Below are 24,862 nucleotides of genomic sequence, written 5' to 3' on the forward strand. Positions count from 1 at the left end.
TTTGAAGCGCCGTCGAAAAACTACCGCCATAATGACGGGGTGTCAAACAACGGAAATGATGTCACTTATATTAAGGAAGTCGAAATGTCACTAAAGAGTATGGTCATCAAAACAAAGGTTTAAGTAAAATGGAGTAGGTCGATGGGATTCTGTATGACAATGCGTAATTATGTTTAGGACCTATGGATAAGGTTAACTGGACAAGAATTTGACTTTTCTACTAAAATAAGACCAATTTTGAAGACCAAATTTAATTTAGGATTATAAATCGGTATCTGAGTCTTGAATTTTTCTTTGTATTACTAATATGCACTTGGATTCGCTGGTAAGACCTATGTTTCGTCAAGTAAGACCAGATTAAAATACTGTAACTTAGAAAAGTTACTTTAGTACTTGCTAGAAGATCTAGTACCTTAACCTCATAACCACTTTAATGTTTAGATAGGTAATGTCCCGTTCAAAAGCAGTATTTACCAGAGTTTCCTAACAAATCAACATTATTTTATTAGCATGTACTTAATATATGTTTGACGTAATTTTAAGTGTCTTTGTACAATAACTATTGTAGTGTTACGAGTGTCGATGTCAAGTGTTTCATCATTGATGTCACAGTAACTGTCATAGGAAACAAGTTTATACGCTACAATGTACGATTCAAATTGATATATTACTATTTCAAGCGATTCATTAAAATCATATTTTTGTATTGCTATTGTTTCTGTATTGTGTCCGATGTTTAGTGGTCGTTCTTTTGTTTTGTTTTGTTTATCGCCTCTGTCTGATTTAGTGTTAGGTAGTTTTGTTTGTGATTTGTCTATTTCGACATTTAGTCTTTTACTTTATTGTCATATTCCCTCTTTCGATCATAAACACTAATAAAATTGTGGAGCTGAATGAATTTTTGTTACTCTTCTAGACTAGAAAAAAAGTGCGTATGGTAAAATTACAAAATGTGATACATCAATTATTATTGGTGAAATGTCACTAGCCAAGACACAGACGAAACTTAATTTTGTTTTAAATGTTTTTTATTTGTTAGATCTAGTATAAAACGATTGTTCAGATTTATGTTGCTTTATCAATTATAATGAATTCTAGTTGTAGCATCTTCCTTTTATCTCAAACACATAGGTACGAACATCTATAATTTCACGGAACCCTAACCACAATACAGGCTGAATTAAACCATCAAGTCACCGGAAGTCGTAAGTGAACCGTTTTCCGCTCTTACCTGACCTGCGACAAAATTGTTTTTTTTCATTCGTTCGTTTTTTAAACTTTTGGCGCCATGTAATTTGGACATTTTAGTTTACGAGTAACAGATACTTTTTAGTGGGTGGTACTTTTTAGATATACTGTAAAGAGTTTTTGATGACAGAAACTACAGATGATTTTGATATACAGAACTACAGAACAGTACACCAAAAAACTCTTTACTAAGATTTAAATATGGTATAATTATGGCGATGAAAATATAAATTATGTAGACGAGACGAATAAATAATTACAAAGCAATATACATAAGTCTATTTTATATACAGATTACAGCTCTCTAACAAGGCAAAAATATTCAATCAATAAAATATTCAAAGCTGACACAGTAACAATCAATTTGTATAATTGATTCAAAGATCTTCAAGACGTAATACTTTACACGCTCTCAGACTAAATACAGACTTTAGAGACAGGTCATCAGTCAATACTGATTTATTTTTACCTACAGATCAAAACTCGAATTAGGCACAATAACGAAATGATTTTGTATCGATTACCGACATCAAAGGAGAAATAGAAACTACGACGTATCTCCGTAAACTGGTTTCTTTGCGGACATGTTTAAATATTTATTGATTTATTGGTTACTCTATGTTTTTTCTTGTATTTGCAATTGAAATGTAACTTTCTCTGACATTTTGGTTAGTTAATACTGCTTTCTTTAGAATTCATTTCATGGTTTTGGAAATTACGTCTTTTCTTTGATATTGACTTATAAAGTTAAGAAGCATGAAACGTGTCATCCAAGCTCATAATAATCCTTGAGCATAACAGTAGAGGATTGCAAAAACCAAAATTATTCCAAACTATATTATAGATCCAGGTCCATCCATTTTTGGGTTAGAAAGCGCAGACGCAGACGCACTTTGATAAAAAGAAAAATCATAACAAAAAGTCGGCTCTCAATGATTTTTGTATAGAACTTTTCCAGTACCTTAAACTGATGAACCAACTATCAAAATCAATACACAAAAAATAACTAATAATAGTGTCAACACGCACCCTAGTACTAACATTGCAGAGCCTAACGACGTTTTTGTGTTCATAATGAAAATTGATGGTAATCGTCTTGCTTGTCGGCATTAAGACGCGTCACGGACTGATGATGACATAATTAGCCACATCTATGGGTACACAGTAATTGTAAGACAGTTTAATGTTGATAGAACATACAATGTGCATGAACGTAGAAATACTAGAACTTTGAAGGTCAAAGAAGTCATAAATAAAAATGGTGGAGGAGCAATGGAAAATGATAATGATGAATGTTTGTGTATCACGGTATAGATGTTAGCAGGAGTTTTTAATCTGGAGGTTGTGTTCATGGTTGTGTATCATGAGTATTCTTCTATAGGGCATTAATGCTGTCGCTTTACGACATCTGCAGTTATAGAACACTAGATGATGATTTAGGTAAAAAACTAATAAAATTATTATTTATTTAGGCATCATTAATATAATTCAAATAAACAGACAACCGACTTATTACAGAGCCACAAATTCCAGAATAATTATTGGCGTTTCTTATTCACAAGTATTTGAATCGGATATTAGCTACATTTTAGCAGTATTTTATTTTCGTAATTGGTACATTACGGGTCCCAGAACTTTCAAACGAACATTTGTTCTATAATCTCAAAATACTATATGTATCTGGTATCAGAAACAGCAATAATATTGAGTAAAATAAGTAGGCAATCAAAGCGATGTCAAATGTACAAGTTTTTATGGTTTGTAATTTACTACATGACGACTGTTTGTCTAATTTATAATGATCTGATGAATCTATCAAACGATTCTTTAATGATGCGTATGTTAATCTATTTTTTATGGCTTGAAAAAACAGTCATAGAAATAAATTAATGGGAATAGAATCCAGTGGAATTCCATTAGACTTGTACTTAGGTGTTGAATATGAAGTCCTTGATAAAGATGATTTAATAGTTACTAGTTATGGCTTAAATCGTAAAAATATTCTACACTGCGTAAATTTTAATTTGAAGTTTTTATTCATTAGAATCCTCAACACGGCTATAACTATAATATTTACGTCTTAAAGCAAAAACATTAAACCTCTAAAACTATCTAAAACAAAAAGATTACCTAAGTAACTTAACTGCCCTGTAAAGGTAGACATAAACAACTCGACAAGGCTAAAGTTTCAAAACCAATTGCGACAAAAATAATGCTTTATTGATCTAAAGTTGAAGGAAAGGCAAAATTTAATATTTCTGACATTGTTTTAGTAATCACAGAGGACAGAGGTGACAACAGTATTCGCAATCAAACACATTTAATAGCAAATAATAATTATAATTGGCCAATTAACAGAGCTATAAAGTATTTACTGCAATAGGTCTGGGCTTCAATGTAACTTGTAATCATTCAAATAATTTTGTAAGTATTTTGTTTTCATCTTAAGATGGGCCTGTTGTGTAATGAGTGATGATGAATGTGAGTAATGAGTACTTACTTAGATAAATCCAATTGTATCATCATAGTTTAGAACCGTTAATATGAAAACCACTACTGCTGTCCCTACAGATATCATATTGTTTCTGTACCAATGTCAAGAATAGTAATATACCCAATGCTCCAACAAGGAATGCCACAAGGAGCTATTTTGGGACCATTAGCGATATGGGTCTATATTTAACAAAAAAAGTATTTTTAATAGTTTTGATTAAATATGGTATTCTACATACCACATTTTCCTAAAATCCAACGAAATATCCCCATCGCGAAGCAATTTTATCGACGTTATTACCCTTTGACTCATTCAATAGCTCAAAATTGCGATCCATCACTCCGTGAACAGTTTGTTCCTTAAAACTCGCATCACGTGTGTAACACTAAGTCAATCAAAACTACGTCGTGTGCGCCAAATCGTGTTTGCGTGCAAGACTTTAAGCCTCGGCTGCATTAAAGTACCGAAATTCGTGAACACTTGGTTCAGTAAACGTAAGTTCGCGTCGATCCTAATATGGCGGTTGCATCGACTTTGTCTATCAGCCAGTAATGTTGTCATTAGCGATTCATTTCGAAACCTCTTCACATTTGTTGTAATAGGAAATTATGAACTCTGTAACTTCAGTGCGACATTCTACACAGTAAAATCTGTTGATGTTTATGATAATTCACTAGAAAGTTCCGACTTGTAGTATTCTTTGCAATTACATTCTATGCTACTAAAAATATAAAACTCCATGTATGGATAATACATGGTGCTTAACCTCTTGTATATGAGACACAATAGAAAACAAACTTGTGATTTGCTCTGCGATTCCGACACACTACAGGTTAAATCAATACGTTAACAGCATTCAACGTGTATTCAACACTATTAAAGACATTTCAACAGACCCTAGATACAAGTTAACATAACATAAGCATAGCCATTTTATCATGGTCTCGCTTTGTATGATCTTTCCGCGTATTCGATAGTTAATTTACACTGGTTTGTATAGCTTGATGTGAAGTGGTCTGCACCTATCCAAGTATTGACGATAGTGTCTACTTATATTTAGGGTATTATAAAGCACTTTTTTCTTTTTGAGGGGTGAAATCATCCAGTGTCTAAATTACAAAGCCTTACCTCAGCGTGGCGAGAGAGAGTCAGACTCTTACTGACTAAATTACAAAGCCTTACCTGAAGAAATCGTTTCGGCAGAAGAGTTTGTTGTCTCTGGAGTAGCATTTGTCGGCGAGTGGTGCACGGCAGTCGGCGCAGCGGACGCACGCGGCGTGCCACGCGCGCTCCAACACGTGCAGGAGGAACTTGTCCAGGATCGGCTTCTCGCAGCCGGCGCACGCCATCGCGCCGCCTGCTTCGCCACGTCCTACGAGAAGATTGTGACGTCAGTTACGTATAGGACACAAGAAGATAGTAGTAAAAGATAGTAGTAGTAGAAGATAGTAGTTCGTTTCTAGTTTATTTCTTAAGGCTGAACTTAATTACTGATTTTAATTCAAAATCTTCCCAATACAGATTTGGGGTTGTAATAAAGAACATTTGGAATTGTTGTAGGTATTTGTTTAATGCTTCAGTTCTTTTGGTTTCAGGTTTGGTTGGCTTATTTTTAAATTATGTAAGAGATGTATTGCATACAATACATCCTGCTATTTTCAGGGGTTGGTTGGTTATTATATGAATCTACATTCACAGAAGTTGTGGAAAGGTGTAAATGTGTAGGCAATAGGGAGTAATGTTAGTTTATCGAAATAGTAGGACACATATAGACAAGACTGTTGTACCTAAACATGAACTTATTGAAATTAATCATCCACACCACACAAATACTAAGTTCAACACTATACAAAACGTAATAGCAGACTGCTAGCAGTCCAAGAACCTCAGTAGACAGACACATGATCCATTTAAACAGCAATTTCCCTTCACACATCACAAAACAGAATTAAACGCATTCAGAACACAAGAAATCCTTTAGAAACAAGAATTTATGTTCCAACTAACTCTGAAAACATGTAAAGAGTACATAATATATAGCTAGTACGTAAATCACGTATGTACACTCAATACTCCGTCCATCATAAAGTTGGTAGCTCCGCAGGCACCAACATAATGGAATTGAGTTTTACGATCGATAAAGCTTAGCTTGAATAAAGTTTTATTAGCATATGTTATTACCGGAGCTGGGTGTTACACCTTCACCTAGGTACCAACCACTTATTTCGTACCAGAAGCAGATAAATTTCAATTAGATTTTCCGTTTAAGTGCCACGAGTTACGATCGGTTAGCAACTCGTGATCGGCAAGTAGTACGTAAATCTCTGGATTGTAAATAACACAAGGTTATGTGTATTTGTGAGCTGTAACTAAACCTTCGGAAATGGGTGGTGTTTAAACTATCAAACTATTTTTAGAGGAGAAATACTGCTTGCTCTCTAACTGACAGTAACAGAAGCGTTGAGCTAATGGTTAATTGAAGGGAATCTCTGATCGAGTTATGACTGCACAGGCGTAAAGAAATATTAACACCGTGAAATAATTTAAAGTAAAGCCGATGAATAAAAAACTCTCCATCAATTCCTCATACACAACTTGACACATCACCATTGTTATTACACCTTATAAAATATACAATGACAAGTGTAGCGGGCGCCCTTTTCTGTTCAAAAAAGGAATATATCCACCATTTTTTTCACATGTGACATTTATTGGCTAAATTTATGAAGGTCGCCGCGGTTTTACATTCCATATTCAAATCTGAACGTCCGATTGGTCGCGCGCCATTTCGGCCGCGTTCAGATTTTGTGACGGTATACCTAACAGTCGTTATGGATACTCGGCGGTGCGTGTGATTCTCCGGTTAAATTTGACCGGTGTCACGCTGCCTTAGTCTGTGGATTTTCGTATTTAATATTAATCTGACAGTGTTATCTCTCTTACTGAACTGGTTTAAGATTAGGACAAATTGTTTAAGTGCCGCAGATGTGAGCTGATTATTTTGATCTTAGATTGTTAATCTTTATTCTTAATTGCGGCTTAATAGGGCGTGCATTTCTGGTCGAATCACGGCAGATAGAAAAAGAAATCTGAGATTAGGCAGGTAGGCAAAAAAGATCAGCTCTTTGGAGATCTGTTGGGTAAACTGTATTAAGTAATTTGAATACAGATCAAAGAAAAACTGTTAATCTTGAAAAAATCACTTAACTGGAGAAGAAAATGATGATGTTCAATGCCTAAAAAACTTCAGCTTCTCAATAGTTACAAGTTAACCAACAATTAATTATCATCCGAAAGTTACTTTTCCAAAAGAATCCTGATTACGTCCAGTACCTATCCTATTTAATTGTAAATGATTGTATTGTATGGAAAATACTTCGGTAACAAGTACAGAGCTCAAGTTCATTGCTACTTTGAATAATAAAAACACTAAAATGTCCTTATTTTCAAAATATGGACACGATTCTCTTTCATCAGTTACACCTACGTATGTTAAGCTCATTTTCGTATCATAAAGAAAATGTTATGTTATAAACCTGAGAAAAGGCTCCAGAATCCGTTAGATTGCCAAAGACTTTAAGTTTACATAAACACACAATAGTGCTTTTTCTTACTTAGTCTACAGAATGCTAATTACGATTAAGTATGAGTTTATCAAAACAGTTATTTATGTCTTTATTGTGTTCAATAAAGAATTAAACAATATACTCGAAAAAGAATAAACAAGTAAATGCACTAAGTATATAGGTAACTCCTGCATTAAACAATAGCACCCATGTTATCTTCAAAAGATAAGTTTGCATGAACATTTAAACACGCATTAAAAACCGCACAATCTTGAGGTTAAAACAAAAAACTTATCAACTTAATAAAACAAAGTGTAAATCCATTAAACACAACATTTTAACGCTTAAATGTCTGTCTGTCATCCAATTACTCAGAAACCGCTGAACCAATTTACATGAACCAAGGATCCGGGCTGACTAATGAGTAAAACCTTACTTATTAACTCGCCACAAGTACAGGTGTCTATGGTCTAAAATTGTGGATAATAAAAAACAATGTAAGCATAGAGTGTAAGGTAAGGTAGTCGGTTTTTCAGTCAAAAGGCTGTGCAAAAATATTATCAGTGCTTCGAAGTAATGGCCACTAAAAGTGTATCGGTTTTTCAAAGAACAAGTGCTAATATTTCTGGTAGCGATTCTCATTACCGACGGCGTCGGTAAATGGACTATCTAGCAGTGTGATACTTTGTAAGGTAGACCATTCTACACTAGCTTACGAAAACTTAGGATAATATTTCTTCAAAGTATTGATTTTTTAGAAAGATGGTTTCGTAAACTATTATTTTATGTTACAAAAAGAAAACGAAAATTCAGTTAGTCTAACTAACTGTACTAATCTAACCGCAGAAAGGATGGTAATCTACCGATAAATTTTCAAAGAGAACGTTTAGAAAGAAGATGTTTTTATAGTATAAGCCGGTAAATGAGTAGACGGATCACCTGATAGTAAGTAATTGCCACCGCCCATGGACACCCGAAACACCAGAGGCGTTACAAGAGCGTTGCCGTCCTTTTGTTGGTGATTTATATTAATTATATTTAAGGGCTGTTTGGGAATCGGGGATTGGGAAGACTGGGTAATTGTTACCTCTAGTACCCTTGCTTACCCAACGCAAGACTGATTAAAGAAACAGTTATTTTCATATCATAATTATATAAATGAAGAAAGAGAGAGAGAGAAAAGAAAGAGAATGAGAATTCTACATAGAAAGTGTATAGATATGATGACTGTGAACCACAATAAAACTAAAAATCATGTTTCATCAACCACAATTTAGGACATGAGCAAATAAACAAACACAAATAACATTGTAAGTCAAATTAAATTAATATAGGACAAACTTATTCGTTAACCACGAAGTACACGATAGTTGAACTAAGTTGATGAATCAGTACAAAGTAAGCAAGGGTTAAGTCATCGCAAATTATAATTTCTGGAAACTACTGAACAACTGATATTTTTAGCACGGACGAGGATTTAAGGAAAAATCTTCATATAAATTAAAGAAGCAGAAGAATTTTTGTAATAACTATCGTGAGACATACTAAATTAAATAAAAACATTCATCACACTGCTCATGATCAAGAGTCCTTCTGTGACGTGAGTAAACCGTTATTTTTAGTTAAAGAAGACGAAAGAATTTTTGTATACACGTCCGAATTTTTTATCTAAGTATGTGAGTAAACCTTGATTTTGATTAATTTTGTTATACACTTCTGTACTTTTGTTCTAAACATTAATAAACAAATAATTGTAACCGTATCCTATTTTAGTTTTTAAATTAAGTTTTTAGTGGTCAACTCGTCCCACTTTTTTTTTGTATGGATTTTTAAACTTTATCAATGTTTGGTACAGTTAGCAACACAAGATTAAAAATAATAGTTTTTTCTTTACTTTCGTTTTTTTCATAGATTAATATTAAAAAATCTTGACGAAGTAAGCTCTTTTTTTAGTGTCGGTTAAATAATTTATTACCTAAAATTTATCGCACAAATTCATGTATTGGCCAAAATTACTCGGTAGTTTGTGTGGCTTAAACAACGCGCCGTTAGTCGATAAAGGAAAACTATTTTCTAACCAACGATAATACGTTGTAAAATTCGATTAAGGACATTTATTTGGCTCACGAGACCACTAAAAATATTATTTTATTTTAAAAAAAGAGATGTGGTAGATTAAATTGACAAGAAAGCAAGACATGCACGATAAAACTACATTGACTGACAGGAAGGTAATTAAAAAGAAAAAATTAAAAGTATACTAAAAATCCAAAGGATATTTAAAAAGTAGTTTACACGAGTTTTGACACGGATGCCAATAGTTTTAACTTCACGCGGAAGATTAAAAATAATCCGAGAGTGCCACAGTTATATTTAAGCCGATTAATGTAAATTGTTGACTTTTAAAACTACTTTCGTCTAAAACGATTTGATTTTGATTTGTAGCGGAATTATTCCAAAATACACTGATGGTTTGTATTTTGGACCAAATTTTAATAAGTATTGATATTTTTTTTATAATTCTACGATGTAAAGTACATACTTCTGTAATAGCGAAGTTACTGACTTTTATTTAAATGTAAGAAGCATAGACATAACATGAACTTAAATACATAGACTAAATAAAAATAAAAACTAAGACTAAAATATTTGCAACTTAAAAATTAAAACTCTAGGTATATACTCCTGTAATTACTTTTATGATTATCACCTAAAGTAACAGTATTGTTTTAAATCTGTACTGTATTACTACATACTTTTCTAAGATCGTTAAATTTTAATATTTTGCTTTGCATAGAAGTATATAGTTTTAATCTATGTAATTATGTATTTAACTATGTTGTCAACACATTAGTATCTTAGTTACTTGGGTATAACTGCGGTTACTAGTAACACCTAGTTTATATTTCAAATTGCCAAAGTTCATGGACAATGGATATAATATTGAACATTACTGCTTTGTATTAAGATTAAATCACTTATTTTTATAGTCAGTCGGCGCGTCAGGACTCAGGACGAAACAGTATTAGGTACATATAACTTTAAATCAGCATAATTAAGAATTATAACAGAACAATTTTGATAACATTCAAATATTTCATCATCAGCTTGGCATGAAATCCGTCCAAACACCTAATAGAACCTTATTTCATAAAATTCTAGGAATTTTCCGCAGATCTCGCGGGTGACCCAAAAAAAGGTTTTCAAAAGGAAGTTTGGAGGTTTTATTTTTAATTTTCTATTGTTTCGAAACCAGTTAAGGGAAAGGACAAAAGTTCGCAATGTTTTTAAGTGTTTTAAGTAGCTTATCTAAGGCTTCTTGTGGTTTACCTGTTTCTCGACTTTCAATGGTGAGAGTATAATGGCTATTTAAAACACCCTTTTTATTGTTAGTTATTTAAAGACTCGTGTCAATGTTTTTTTGCTAAAAGTAACAAATGTAGATATAATGCTAACTGTTACATTTTAATCTCTTTTTTTACACATTTTAGTTGTTACTTTTGATGCGGCAGATTGTTGGTCTTGCGTTGCAATTTTTTGTTTATCATGTTTAAATGTGTTGTTTCTATTTTATATTAAATATATGTTGGCTTTGTTACAATTAGTTACACAGTTATAAACTGCTAACAGTCTTGTCTTAGTGGTGCAAGTACGTTTGGGTAAATGAAGATGGAAATCTTTTTCTTTTCCTTCTTGTTTAATATTTGGGAATTCTTTTTAAAATCCAATTTTTGTCCTTATCTGGCTTCGGACACCTTTTATTTAAAATTCTAGCTTACTTAGTTGAAAGTAGTGCTTGTTTATAGGTGGCAATTGTGATTTTATTTGAATTGCAATATTTTCGGTTTGTTACTACATTTTGGTATATTTTTTTCTCTCATTTAATTTTTATACTGTAATGAGTAGTGTAATTGGTGTAGGTACTGTACCATTCTATTCATTAAATAAATAAATAAAAAAACTATTTACGGTTACATAACTACCGATTCACCGATTTTTTTCCATTTTTGTACCATTCAGAAGAACTGTATTAAAGCAATATTATTTTTAAATTTTGACTATAATTTGTGTGTTACACCTAGCAAATATTTATATGACATTAAAGTCTTCCAGTGTAATTCTATTTTTACTATTTGTTATCTTATCTTAATAGTACAAGTCTTAATATTTGTACTAAATATCGGATTAACATAAGAAATTAATCCCAAAACTGGATTGTGAATTGAAAAAGGTGACGCAAAAAAGGTTACAAAAACTGGTTCAATGTTACAAACAGCAAAAATTCAATCCGATGACATGGATAAAAAATTATGTTGTACTTTGTAGTAAGTAGTAGTTTTATAGCAAATTGTTTGAAGATTCTGTGCGAATACTTGAGAGGTAGGTGTAGGCCTATCTTGTACTGCCTAGGCCTAACACAAGAGCCGACTAGGGAAATGATTAGCGGTTAGTACTACCTCATGGACCCACTGCCTATGATTTTGTCTATGTCTAGAAGTTAGGATACTAGACTAAGATTTAGATTAATGTAGAGTTTCATAAATAAAAAGAATGTAGAGCTACTTTTTTTAACTAATTGTTTAGGACTAAGCTATGATTGAAGTAATTGATGTTAGTGTTACAATCACAGATGGTAACAAGTGCTAAAAATTTTTTTGGACAAAAGCCGCTTAGTAACTAAATAATATAAAAAAAATAAACAAACAAAAAACCAAACCAAAATAAGGAAAAATACTGAATACATCACAAATACAAACAACACTGTTCCTATGGATTTACATAAATATAATAATAAATAAAAAAAACATAACATGATGACAACCTCCATACGGCATACTCGCACTCCACGTAACAGTCTAACTAAGACACGGGACACTAACTTTTACCAATGTGGTGCTGATGAAAGGGGGCATGGGCCCCCCGTCCTGCGGCAAGGAAACCCGCCACTTCGGCACCCTGTACACGGCACTGCACAACACACCGCGACGGCGGTACAACACACCCAACACGCGCGACGCACAAACGCGTACTGACGAAAAAGCTGGCGTTTTCCGGCGGCCGCGCATACACAACCGAGACAGCAATACGCCTACCTACCGCGCGTGAAAGAGAACGCCATAGTAGCGCTTAGAAACAGGCGTGGTTGAAGTAAGCAGCCACTAACGTACAGGGGGTGGCGCCTGCGGTATATTTTTCTACAATTTTTTTCGTGCGTGTTTCTCTGCGGTAGTGGGATTTCATTTTGTAGGACACGTGCGCCGTTCGCAGTAAATTTAAATTGGCTCGCCGGTAGATCGAGTGGTAGCTCCACGTAATTATACAGACAGGATTTTTCGGTTACTTCTCTAGCCGGACCGGTGTCTTATTTTAGTTATTTTTATATTTTTATGCGTTCTCCGTTGAATGTTTTGACTGGGGGCGTGATCTCTATGTTTATGTAAACTGCCCGCCTCTAGACGTGTCCGTTCGTTTTCTTTATTTTTATTTAGTGATGTTGGTTCGCGATCTTATAGGTAGGCGTCGATACTTCGAGCTGATGTTAAATTAATGTGCTACCACCGAATTAATTCACGTAGAAGGAGCTTACCGTGTTTTAACTAGAGTATTGCTTGAGTAACATGAAAGGGTTCTACTTTGTAGTAGAGGTGTCCTGATGCAGCTCGGTAATGAGCTGGTTAAGTACTTACGGTAGATCTAAGAAAAACTTGAACGATTAATCGATGTAAAATTATGTGGACTTCAAACCTTGTATTAAAATTAAATAGATAAAACCGACGTATAAGGTCTAGGAACAGTATTTATTTTAAGATCATAATATTGCAGTAGGCAGGTAAATTCGAGTATATATTAAGTATAACAGTAACAGGAGTCTGCGATACGATATGAGTTTTATATTAGTTCTCCACGTACTCTTGGTCCGTGCCCTTGTCATATTTTTTTTACAATATGATAGTTGCTATCTCCAAAAAAAACTAGATAAACAATTTAACGATATCGGGTACTAAAAAGTTGATCTTGAGTCTGGTTTACATCAATAGACTCCGATGTGTGTTATAATATAAATAACGTACTTATTTAGTTACTCCATAACTTACAAATGAAGAAATTGACAAAGACCTAACTACCTATATATAACATCAACACACGGCACATCTGCCAAAACTTTGCTGACAAAAAAGTCGTGAAGATATGGTACAATAATTTTGTAAAATATACAGTAACGAATGGAGTTTCTTGCTCGTTCTTCTCCATTCGAAACTACACCTTGAAATGTGCACCTAGCTTACTGACGGACAGACTGACAAACTATTACTTACGTCCTTATTTTTTTACATTTCAAAATATTGGAATAAATAATTTTGACTTTTGCCCATTAACAAATTGTTAATAAGGATATAAAATTATTAACATACTATTCAACAAACAAAAAATAATAATTTTAGCTACATACAATTTTATTCCCGTTACGAAATTACTACGCCGTAGCGCGTAGCACGTAGCAGTACTATAGGTATTCGATTTACCATCAATCATACAACTTTTGTTCAATCAATAATTATCCAAATATCCATGTATGTATAAGTTAATTTGATTTACTTTACTAGTTCTAACTATTATGTTTATGAACTATGAGTCCCGGGTTCAGTTCCGAGTTCAGTCTTTCTGCCAACAACAAAACTTATTTATTTTTAGCATCGATCGTAATGTTAAAATTTCTTTCTATTCGTCGGTAACGTTATTTACTCAAACCTGCTCAATAGGACTAGTGATGTTACGAATCTCATATTTTAGATATTGGCTAATGTAAATGCGCATATCTGAAAACGATATTCCCTAATGCGAATGCGGAGGAACCTAAGAATTAAAACCAATTTTTCTATTGCTTTATTTTAACAATATAGTTGACGCGTGAGTAGCAGCACGCATTTGTAATTGTTTGCAACAAATTTTAGTCAGCTCTAAATAACATGAAAACTGTAGTCAAATAAATATAAAAAATACCAAATATTACTAATATTTTTAATTGATGCTGCTTTCCCTATCCATCCCTATCCAAATCCATATCCCTATCCTATAGGGCCCTATCCATATCCCTAAAGAGGACCCAACATTAGTACCGTGAGCAGGATTCCCTCGTGAACTGATGACGTCATCAGAGGCACGGGGAGTCATTGCATACAAGTGGTATAAGTTATCGTTTGATGTGGAGGACTAACGGGTGTCTGTCCAGCAGTGGACGTCTTTTGGCGTTTATTATTATATTTTATGATGTTAAATAATAATAGCATGAGAACCTATCATAATATAACGGCCACATTCCCAAACTTATGGTACTAGTTAATCCAAATTCAAAAATATCATTAGATAATATCGGTGCTAAATAAATATTTTTAGATAAATACCTATTTTCTTTCTTTAGATAAATACCTATCTAATGTTTGTTATTACATAAGTAGGTATTCATTATACAGTCGACTATTTTTAATTAAAAACTAGAGGAACTCTTCAAATATTTCGAATTACCGAATATTCGAAATATGAAATGGTCCGAAATTTGAATTTGCCTCAAAATGTCGGTACTGACCGTTGCAAGATCTGAACTCTTTCTGTCCCTTTCTCTCTTCAACTTCAAGTGTTTGATACCGATAAATGCGAATTATAGTCGAGTCATTTAGTTAATTACAATTGTTTTTTTCGTTCAAATTACCAATTGTACAAAAATATATTGATTTATTTCTAAATATAAAATGACTTTCTGGGGACCTTGTGGTAACTTCGAAAGGTTCGAATTATCGAAATGTTGAATTAACGAGAGTCGACAGTATACATACAGGTAGGTGCATAACTAAATTATTAAACTTGTGACTAAAGTATGCCAGAATTGTGACTATTACACAATTCTACCATACCTATAATAGCTGTTCAGCTGGGCATTTAAAATTGAAATTATTCATTAATCACAGTTTTTAGGGGATACGGGAGCCTGGTGGTAAGCAATCGCCGCCACCCTCAGGACATCCGCTATACCAGACTATCTATACATATACGTCCGTGCGAAGAGGTCTTTGCTCAGCAATGACCATTTGTAGGCTGTTGATATTCATATTTATTTTTATTTGTATACCATAATGTTTCACACACAAGGTGTTACATACTGGGCTTAAAACTGGGATGATGTGACGTGATGATGGGAGGAATTGGGCCTCCTGTAAGGGTTGCCTGTGAGGCCATGGTGTCACACTCCTGTAGGGCCCACTCGTGCTGAAGCATGGCTCTCCTGCACTAAAACACACTTATTGCTAACAATCATCACCCACAGTCAATGACTGTACACTGCTGAACTATGGGTTTTGTCATAATCTGCCCACTTTATAGGCGGAATGGAGAACGTAGTTTAAAAGCTTAAAGGACCTTAGAACGAGTTTGTTTTACGTTTAACAAGATCGAAACGAGAACATGTTCGACGCTCTAATTGGTTAGTTCTTTGGAGCTGACAAATCACAGCGCCGAACGCAGTCTCATTTCGATCTCGTTCGATTTCGATGCACGAGACACTGCACTATGCTTATATTTTATATTACGTAAATGAAATACAAACTTAGCTTACTTACCTAAGCTACAACATGACACCTCTTTAGCAAACGTTACGCCGTTACAATCCCAATAAAAACTATATTGAATTAAAAAAATCGTACCTGCCACTCAAGAAAAGTACTTTCTCGAGTGCTACAATATTACATGGATTAACGATATACTTAACATAAATAGAATATCATCACGCCGCTTAATGCACAAGATAGAAGTGCAATGTGTACAATGACAAAGAAATCTATGTGTGGAAGAGCCATGCTTCGGCACTATTGGGCCGGCACGACCGGTGTGATACCACGGCCTCACAGAAAACCGACGTGAAACTACGCTTGCTTATGTTTCGTTATGTGATTGGCCTAATTATCCCACTTCCTAATCCCCGATTTCCCAATAATCCTTAAATTGACTAGCTTACGACCTGAGAAGACCAGTAACGCACTTGTAACATCTCTGGTGTTTCGGGTGTCCATGGGCGGCGGTGGTTACTTACCATCAGGTGATCCATCTGCTCGTTTACCGGCTTATACTATAAAAGTATGTATTAAAGTTAACAAACACATTATAACTGATATGTCAACAGTTCTCACATATAGTTGCTACAAAAACAATCAGTTTTTAGAATCCAAGGATTGCATGTTGCATTATACATAATTTCTTAATAGTTTGGTCACAGTCACGTGCCTATACATAAGTATACGGATATACAAACACCTTATATACAAATAAAATGTCATTACATAATATTTAAAAGTGAATTAAAGCAATTAGTGTTATGTACGTTTGGCGAAAGTATTGTCAGGGAAATCGGCTGCTAAAAAATATATCGCGAAATGCATTCCTATGTTCTGCTTATTTATTTTGACAATGTGCACCTCTGTCCGTCTAATTTCATTTTTATAATAAATGTAGAGAATCGTAACTCAATTAAGATTACTTCTTATTTTTTAAGCACTTAATTTCTAAAACGTAGCATTTATATTTAGGGAATACAAATCTTGTGACTCAAGCGAGATCAGCTATTTTGTATGTTTTGTTGCAAATAATCATACTATTTGCAAAAATTAAAGAAAAATAGTGTCAGACTCTTACTGACTAAAAACCACCCCGAAAAAGGAAAAGCTTTGAGCCGGAGCCCCGGTAACCTTTTACGTTGTCCGCAGCTCCGGAACGTTGTCCGCAGCTTCGGAACGTTATCCGCAACTTCGGAATCGTGAGGAAACCTAGGCTTATAATTTCTAATTATAAGTCTGAAATCGCCAACCCGCATTGAGCCAACGTGGTAATTAGATAATTCTCAAACCTTTTCCGCAACTTTCCTTTTGGTCAACAGTGGCCATATATAGGCTGGTGATGTGATGTTATGAATAGCTACTGTCTCTTTACTAAGTTAATCTTTATTTTCTTATCTGCATTGTAAATAACTGTGCTGATAACTACGAAGTAAAGTCTCTTAAGAAATCTATGTGAAATACTTATCAATAAGAATTAATACTATACATTACGATAGAAAGAAGTAGGTAATGCCTTTTAAGCCAGCACCATCTTAAGCACAGGTATGTACTGCTAAACGCCTCTTCATATAACTAAGAGATGATTTACCATAATCCCCACTCTTGGCAGACGGTTTAGATAAATTCCTATTAAATAAATTAGCGCTATTTTTATAAATATTAAAGTAATGAATGATAATGAACTAATGTACCTATAATTGACAAGAAAATGAAATTTAGTTATTTTTTAATTGACGGTAGATGGTTAAAACTCACTTACAATACTTACTTAAAACTTCTAAACTCGTCAGTATGCAGTTTATGATTAAATCCAACTCCATCGGCAAACTATTAAACACAAAACTGAATAATTTTAAGCAAACTAAAACCGACCAATGTCACCAAATTAGGATAATTATCAATTTTTAATTTTTTTACGAAGTTACCAAACATTACCGCGAACTTTTTTACTAACCGTACTACAGCGACATCTATGTAAAATCAATGTAAGCAATGGTACAGCGCCATCTATATTCACGATTTTGAAGTCTCTTATAAAGTAACGCTTATCCTTGTTACGAACAAATGCACTAGATGGCGCGCATAAATATTTTTACAAACCGTCTACAAAAAAACGAAAATCTTACATTATTTTCTCTAAATATTTGATTTTATGAAAAAATACGTTTAACCGCAACAATCAGTTTTCTATTTTAAACAATACAGGAGCAACAAATAAACAACAAATATCGAAATATTATTTTATTTTCTTCACTCTTTCACACATAAAAATAATAGCACTCTTTTAAGCCGTCGTGTAAATATGACTTCGTCTTAGCGATAAATTCATTGATACATAAAAGCTATTTATTACAAAATATAAAAGCGACTCGGCGCAATTTGTAACTAATTATAAGGCACTTTATAGTGCTAATGTAACCACACGCAAACCACATCACATTATAAATAAACATATCAGTTAAAATAGAACTAAATATGAACTAAAACATTTAAAGTAAGAAAACTAATGGCCGTTTTTACCAACCTCTTATATTTTAAGGAACCCCTAAAGTAAGATAGGTGACAATTGTCCATAATTTGGTTTTTAAAAACTTACAATTGACACATACAGGGGTTAGTGTACTGTATACATGTTACGTGACTCTTAGTTAAATGATATTTATTTTGCCAATAGATTACAAGACAACACTTTTACACGTCAATCTCTAAAATAACTAGATGATGCTACACTATCTATCTCTCTATCCCCTGTCGGGGGAAACAAACTCAGAGGTAAAATGGTTAAACGATGGTGCAGGGGTGGTTGGTAGAAACGACCATTAGAAATGCTTTCTTATTGCCTCGCATTCATATTTCATCATTAATCAGTCTTTAGCTTTACATTCAAGGCAGATTTCGTATAGTTTCAATTGGCAAGAAGCAGTGTTAAATAGGTAATTTAAATATTTATACATTGAACAAACAAAACGCACAGTCCTTAGCCTATACCTATCTCTCAACCGAACACAATGACATTTTTATGTCTTCAAATAAGGTAATTAAAGCACCTTTGTGAAGGCCATCTCATATAAAAGTTTTAAAAATACATATGTATAGAACCTTAGAATTAATATACGAAAAAACATTTTGAATACTGCTGCAATGGCAAACACTTAGAAGTTTCTTTACAATAACCAAATCTGCTGTGGATATCATCCAATGACTTATCCCGTCTTGCATGAGGCGAAACAGTGTTAAGACTCTTACTAAATAAAAACCATAGGCCCCGGAACTCCGGGGTAATGGGCTAGGTCATCCGCAGGACTGATATCTTGACTGACTTACTTACAACTACTAAATCCCTTAGTTCACACGAACAAGCCGTATTTATATCACACTTAGTAGTCACAAGCACACATGTTTACCACTTAAAAATATACACCAAAAGTTTTGTTAAAAATGATATAAACATATTTAGCCTTACAAGAAGACTAGACTTCACTGGACTAATACACCAAAATAAGTTAATTACCAGTACATCATAAAATTGCGACCAGTTACAGAGGCAAGCAATCTCCAATCTGGTTGACAAGCGCGGCGATTACAGCACCTCCCTTACATTAGAGGCCTTTATTCAGCTGTGGAAGTCTTCAACCAAACAGCCAAAACACGTTAATACATTATCAACTTTATCACAAGACAATAAGGTTGAAAATGTACAGTAAAAGCACCAGTTTACGTCCAAGCCTGTGTGCTGCCCTCTCTATGTATTTTAGCTATCTCATTCCTAATCTTCCTCTCGTTAGAGGCCACTTCTCTAAGCTCAGCCTCCCTGGCACACGTGTCTTCTAACTGCTGTTGTTGCAGCCGGAGACTGTTCAGTTGTGACTGAAGAGCGGTCACTGTTGAGTATTTTGACTCTTTCAACTGGAAAAAAGTATTGATTATCAATATTTATTCAAGTGAAATACTGTATACTGGATTGTAGGTATTAAGTTATAAGTAATGGTGAAAAGTGGGTGTACAGTGGCATTACGTGCCATAATGTGCACCTCTGCCTACCCCTTCAGGGATAAAAGGCATGACGATACGAATACAAATTAAAAGTTTTGACCTAATATTACTATAACGCATAACGGGTTGTTGCAAAATATTCTTTGATGGACTAATGTCGGCGTTAACTATATTTGGGCGTTAACGCGAATTCTTTTTAGCACACCATGCATACCCATAACTTTCTTCATGGGAATGTCTCAAAGCCTTTTTATTTTTAGTAAATAAAATAATTTTCTTTCAATTACAACAAAGGTGCCGGTATCGACGTGCCTGCTCCCGATTATAATACCTCTGGCAGGGAAATGTATTGTTCATGTTATAAACAGTATGAGAATAATATAACTTACTTGCGCCGCCCTTTCATTAGCCTTCATTTCCTGGTGGAATTGTTCCATTTGTTCTAGAATCTTCTCTCGTTCTAGAACGTTCATCTTCTGCTTCTGTCTGTTGGCTTCTATCTTCTCCTCCACTTGTCTCTTCAGAGTGGCCACCACTTCGGTCATTAGGAGGGCGCGAGCTTCGCGTTCTTTGGCCCATAGCTAGAATAATATAGGTATAATTATTATAATTATGTTAAAGTGGAAAATAGGTATGAATGTGATAAAATGGTAATAATAATATAGCATCAGACTGTTCTCAACTGTTTACTACAATGCTGCTATTAGGACCTTATTAAATTTCTTGAATATATACGGAATATGGTAAACAGATCGCCTGATGGTAAGCAACTAGAGGAGTTATAAGTGCATTGTCGGACTTTAGGCGGGGATAAGCCCTCTATTAGAGGGCTTATCTAATTTACCTCACTCATACCGCGAAACATAACGATATTTCATACTGGTTTTCTATGAAACCGTGGTATCACTTCGTAAGGCCCATTCGAGCCGAAGCATTGCTTTCACGTTCAGCTGTTCTGACTTTTTCATAAGTAACTTCAAACAACATACCTTATCCTGTTTCTCATTGATCATCCTGGCCTCTCCGTCGTACATGGCTTCTATGGTCTTCTGTCGCTGCAGCTCACGCTCCCTATGTTCCACCAGTTCTGATAGAGCGGCGTCCAATACCCGTTTGTAATTTGAACAAATGTCCTTCTCCGAGTCGTAGTCCTGGAAATAAAAATAGATACCTTTACCTTTACACCTTATACCTTTATTTTTTCTTTGTTACCTTCATAGGGAGTAAACAGAGGTACATAGGTATACAATGAAAACCTCAGATTGAACCTAGGGTCCATTACCATATTTTCCCCCCTCCCCTTCCTAAATTAAAGGATGAAACACACCTGTAACACCTCTGGTGTTCAAGGGTGGTGCCGTTTCTTTAATACCAAGTGTTAATTCCTGTTTTAGTTATGTATGTCAATTACTTTAATTGGTTGTCTACCATTGTAACTCTTTGAATTCAATAAATTAATAAGAGCTTTTAAAAAAAATACTACAAAATCCTACCTTTTGAACAGCCCTGCGCAGTTTATCCAGCATTTCTAAATCCAACTCTATTTCCTTCATCACAGAGATCACTTTTTTCTTCAGCTTATATTTATGTAGGCCCATGTTCACTATACTGGTATCTCTTTCTGCCACGAGGCGAGTGTGTTCTCTCTCTCTCTCGCACGATATGAACAGTAACTCGTCCAATATAAGTTTTTCTTTTTCTTCCTGTTTGCGAAGACGTTTCACTATTGTTTCTTTTTCACTTAATTCTGCTATTTGTCCTTCTAGACTTTCTCGTAGCTCCTGAAAGAAGAAAAAGAAAGAAACTTTACCTACCTATGTAGGTGCAAACAAAAATCAACCGTGTTTGTAGGAAGGTTTGGTAGAAAATTGAACACATAGTACCAGAGTACTTACCCTAACTTGTAGTTCTTTCTCCTTCAACTTTTGCTCCTCCAACTGAATCTGTTTGCGCAGCATCTCGTCCCTCTCCTTCAGAACTTTACGCGTCTCTTCTTCTTCTTTCTGTTTCTGAACTTCTTTTTCTACTATCTGCTCCATCCTGAAAGATATTTAAAACAATTTTATTTTGTTCACACATTTTTGTTTATAGTCTTACAAGATTGCCTTTTGCCATCAATAGTTGCAAATCTTAGAGCACTTATAAATTTTGATCTTAAATTCGAATCTAGGATTCGAATCTGGCCGGCTTAATCAAATTCTGGCCAAGATCAATGTAGAAAATCAAATTATGACAACTAACTTTTACAATCTTTAGCTAGCCCTAAGCTAAGTAGTAGTAATCTTATCCAGCTAGCTATTATAAATGCTCGATAAACTTATGTTACAGATAATGTGTACAATTTACGTTATATCCAATACTCTGATACATTGCAGCTATCCAGACATTGTGCAAACAAATCCTAAGTATGTTATCTTACCAAGCAGATTTCAGCTTTCCATTATTAACAAAACTAGTAGCAGCCCTCAGTTCAGGCTGCCGCATCCTCCAAGCATGGTGCAATCGAAGCTCTGCCTCGTGACGAAGCAGCTGTTCTTCCTTAGCCATGATGCCCTGGTTGATGTCTTGCAGGGTTTTTGTGGACACCTTGTTTAGGTAGGAACTGCAAATTAAACATAACTATAAATGTATAACGCACGTAAATAACTTATTATTTGAAAATTGTTGTTATTTTTTTTTTTCATCATCATCATCAACCGCAGGACGTCCACTGTTGAACAAAGGCCTCTCTCTTAGTACAAAGTCACACCCCCCTTAGTATTTTCCCTTTTAATTTTACGATGGACATTTTGTTTAAAGTTTTTAATACTGAATGAAATTACCACTGTGGCTAAAATAATGATATAGAATTTTGTAACAATAATTTTATGACCACCAATAATAACTGTATTATACCAAACTTGATACTATTCATAAGGCAATTAAGTAAATTCCAATTATCTCACCCATTTTTAAAATACTTTGGTTGAGCAGCTAAATTCTTTAATTCCTGTTGCAACTGCATGTTCTCTTGAAACAACATTAGTTCCAGTTTTTTACGTCGCTCCTCAAGTTGTCTAAAAAGTAAGAACAAAAAGTTTAAATACATAACATTCCTGTGTAGACAATCATCGTTGCAATTTGGTATATTTCCTAGTGTAATAACAATATCTTTTACATGCAAAAAGTGATAATTTAAAGTTGCTTTTTGCTTGCACCTTTATTTGGTGGTGATTTAGGCACAGCCACTTTTTGTTGTGTACAAAATATAGTTCATTGAACTTTAGCAAGGTTTCGTGAGAATATTGTTTTTATAATAATAAATTTTGTATATGGTAGGTGTCCAATTGAGGCAAATTATAGCAGGGAGCAAAGTTGAGCTACTGCCATGCCAGTTGAATAATTCTTATAAGAAATTAATAGTAGAAGTGTATGGTAGACCACCACAGATAACATACTTATTCGATGGGTGAACACACAAAAGGCCCTATAATTTAGTTTTTAGCACTTTTTAGAATCTAATAATAAAATGTCATTGCGCTAATTATTTTTTTTATTTTAAACATAGTAAAACTACTTACGCAGCTCGTATCTTCCTCTGGCTAAGTAGTTCAGCCTCTTTATTGGCTTTCTCATAATATCCCTCAGTAGTCCATTGCTCATGATGTCGGGACTTATTGGTATTAGTCTCAAAGTATGTGGCAACCTTCTTCAACTCTTCAGCTCGCTTTATTTCATTATCACGCCTTTGAGCGGCTAAAGCTTGGAGCTGCCATTGGGGGCGAGGACGAGACATTGTGTTGTGTTATTTATCTGAAAATGTATTATGTTAGGGTTAGAAAAGTTGAATAATAAAAAAAACTTATTCATTAGGGTTCACATCGAGACCTATATGTCTTAGTACAGTTCTTGTTTTAACTATGTTTTATATTTAGTAATACTACTCCACAGTATGTACTAATAATTGTAAACTGAGAAAATTGAGAGTACATTGAGAACATAGTCATCAATCATAAGTTATTCTGCTGTGCATTATACAACAGAATAACTTTCATTTAAAAAACAAAATATAAATGTCCAATTCAAAGAGCACACCTTTTTAAACATTAAAGTCTTATATTAAAGATTACTAAGATAAAGCCATGACTCAGTACAGTGACTAAATAAACCATGAACTCACTCCCAGTGTTAAATAAGAAATACTTGTGCTTACCTTACATTTAACGTTTTTGTAAATACTACCTACAGTTTCTCTTATAACTTCGATTTTTTTCTTAACTACAGAGAAATAACTATGTTATTTTAAAATTACTATAGGCTATATTAGCTAACACAAAGATTAGATGAAAGAAAACATAACACTATCACAACAAAACACAGCAAGTTGTAGGAACTTTTTTAACGTGCAAAAAATTATCTCCTGCACAAGGCAACGACCGAATATGGAATTATTTCCGAAACAGAAGTAAATGAGTCACTTTGCGAGATCAATACATACCGACCTCTGTGGTTGACTGCACACGCTTCAGACCTCCTTGGTAATGATCCAACTCAATTACATGACGGTTACATTCGCTGGCGTGGGTGCTAAAACGACCCGTAATTGGAACATGTGAGGTCAGACAGATTACGCTCAATTCAATTTACTTCCTTGTAAATTAATTTTCATTGCCTGCGTTCACGCGATTTCAAATAAAACGTTATGTTGCTTTGCTGTCAACGCCACAGATATAAACAAGATCGTGTCAAACTGACAGTTGCCTAGCAACGCGGTGTGTTCCAGTTCAAGCAGTTTTGTATCGAAAATGATATACATTTTTTTTTTTTAAGTTTAGGCATAATTACTTTGACAATTACCTGATTAATTTTATCTACATATTTGACCGAGTAATTTTTAAAATTAAAATATTTTGACGATTATTTCCATAATTTGTTACGTAAATGAACAAGAAGTTCAAGGAAAGAAACGTTCCGTTTTA

At 34.2% G+C, this 24,862-nt stretch overlaps 2 protein-coding genes across 9 annotated transcripts in view; both read right to left on the bottom strand.

The window, feature by feature from the left end:
- The window catches only part of LOC118274815 (LIM/homeobox protein Lhx1), a 61,929-nt gene extending 44,085 nt beyond the window's left edge, over nucleotides 1-17,844 (bottom strand). For 2 of the 7 annotated variants that reach the window (XM_050696786.1, XM_050696785.1), the window contains exons 1-2: nucleotides 12,189-12,351; nucleotides 4,925-5,114 (exon numbers count right to left, since the gene is read on the bottom strand). In XM_050696786.1, coding sequence (XP_050552743.1) covers nucleotides 4,925-5,091 — 167 coding nt within the window. In that variant the 5' untranslated portion in view covers nucleotides 5,092-5,114; nucleotides 12,189-12,351. Of the gene's footprint in view, nucleotides 1-4,924; nucleotides 5,115-12,130; nucleotides 12,352-17,679 lie in introns of those variants that run through there. The other 5 variants (XM_050696784.1, XM_050696782.1, XM_050696781.1 and 2 more) reach the window with 5 other exon arrangements.
- A 293-nt stretch (nucleotides 17,845-18,137) lies between these two features.
- On the bottom strand, nucleotides 18,138-24,617 carry LOC118274750 (trichoplein keratin filament-binding protein). 2 transcript variants are annotated; one of them, XM_035592443.2, is made up of 9 exons: nucleotides 24,386-24,617; nucleotides 23,465-23,696; nucleotides 22,850-22,960; nucleotides 22,324-22,506; nucleotides 21,800-21,944; nucleotides 21,398-21,685; nucleotides 20,894-21,055; nucleotides 20,294-20,485; nucleotides 18,138-19,817 (listed from the first exon to the last, which is right to left on the bottom strand). In XM_035592443.2, exons 2-9 carry the CDS (start codon nucleotides 23,677-23,679, stop codon nucleotides 19,626-19,628), a joined length of 1,488 nt encoding a protein of 495 aa, XP_035448336.2. In that variant the 5' UTR covers nucleotides 23,680-23,696; nucleotides 24,386-24,617; the 3' UTR covers nucleotides 18,138-19,625. The 2 variants fall into 2 exon arrangements, with proteins under 2 accessions (XP_035448336.2, XP_035448334.2); XM_035592441.2 differs by having other exon boundaries at nucleotides 24,382-24,617.
- Nucleotides 24,618-24,862: the final 245 nt, after the last annotated feature.

This window comes from Spodoptera frugiperda, chromosome 11 (assembly GCF_023101765.2).
Source record: "Spodoptera frugiperda isolate SF20-4 chromosome 11, AGI-APGP_CSIRO_Sfru_2.0, whole genome shotgun sequence".
Classification (NCBI taxonomy): Eukaryota; Metazoa; Arthropoda; class Insecta; order Lepidoptera; family Noctuidae; genus Spodoptera; species Spodoptera frugiperda.

What these genes read in the sequence shown, in the direction of transcription:
- LOC118274750 (XM_035592443.2), bottom strand. Translation starts at nt 23,679, where the DNA reads ATGTCTCGTCCTCGCCCCCAATGGCAGCTCCAAGCTTTAGCCGCTCAA. An exon ending in CAGAGGAAGATACGAGCTGC is followed by an intron (nt 22,961 to 23,464) that starts GTAAGTAGTTTT and finishes CTTACTTTTTAG; the next exon opens with ACAACTTGAGGAGCGACGTA. An exon ending in AGAAAGAACTACAAGTTAGG is followed by an intron (nt 21,686 to 21,799) that starts GTAAGTACTCTG and finishes TTCTTCTTTCAG; the next exon opens with GAGCTACGAGAAAGTCTAGA.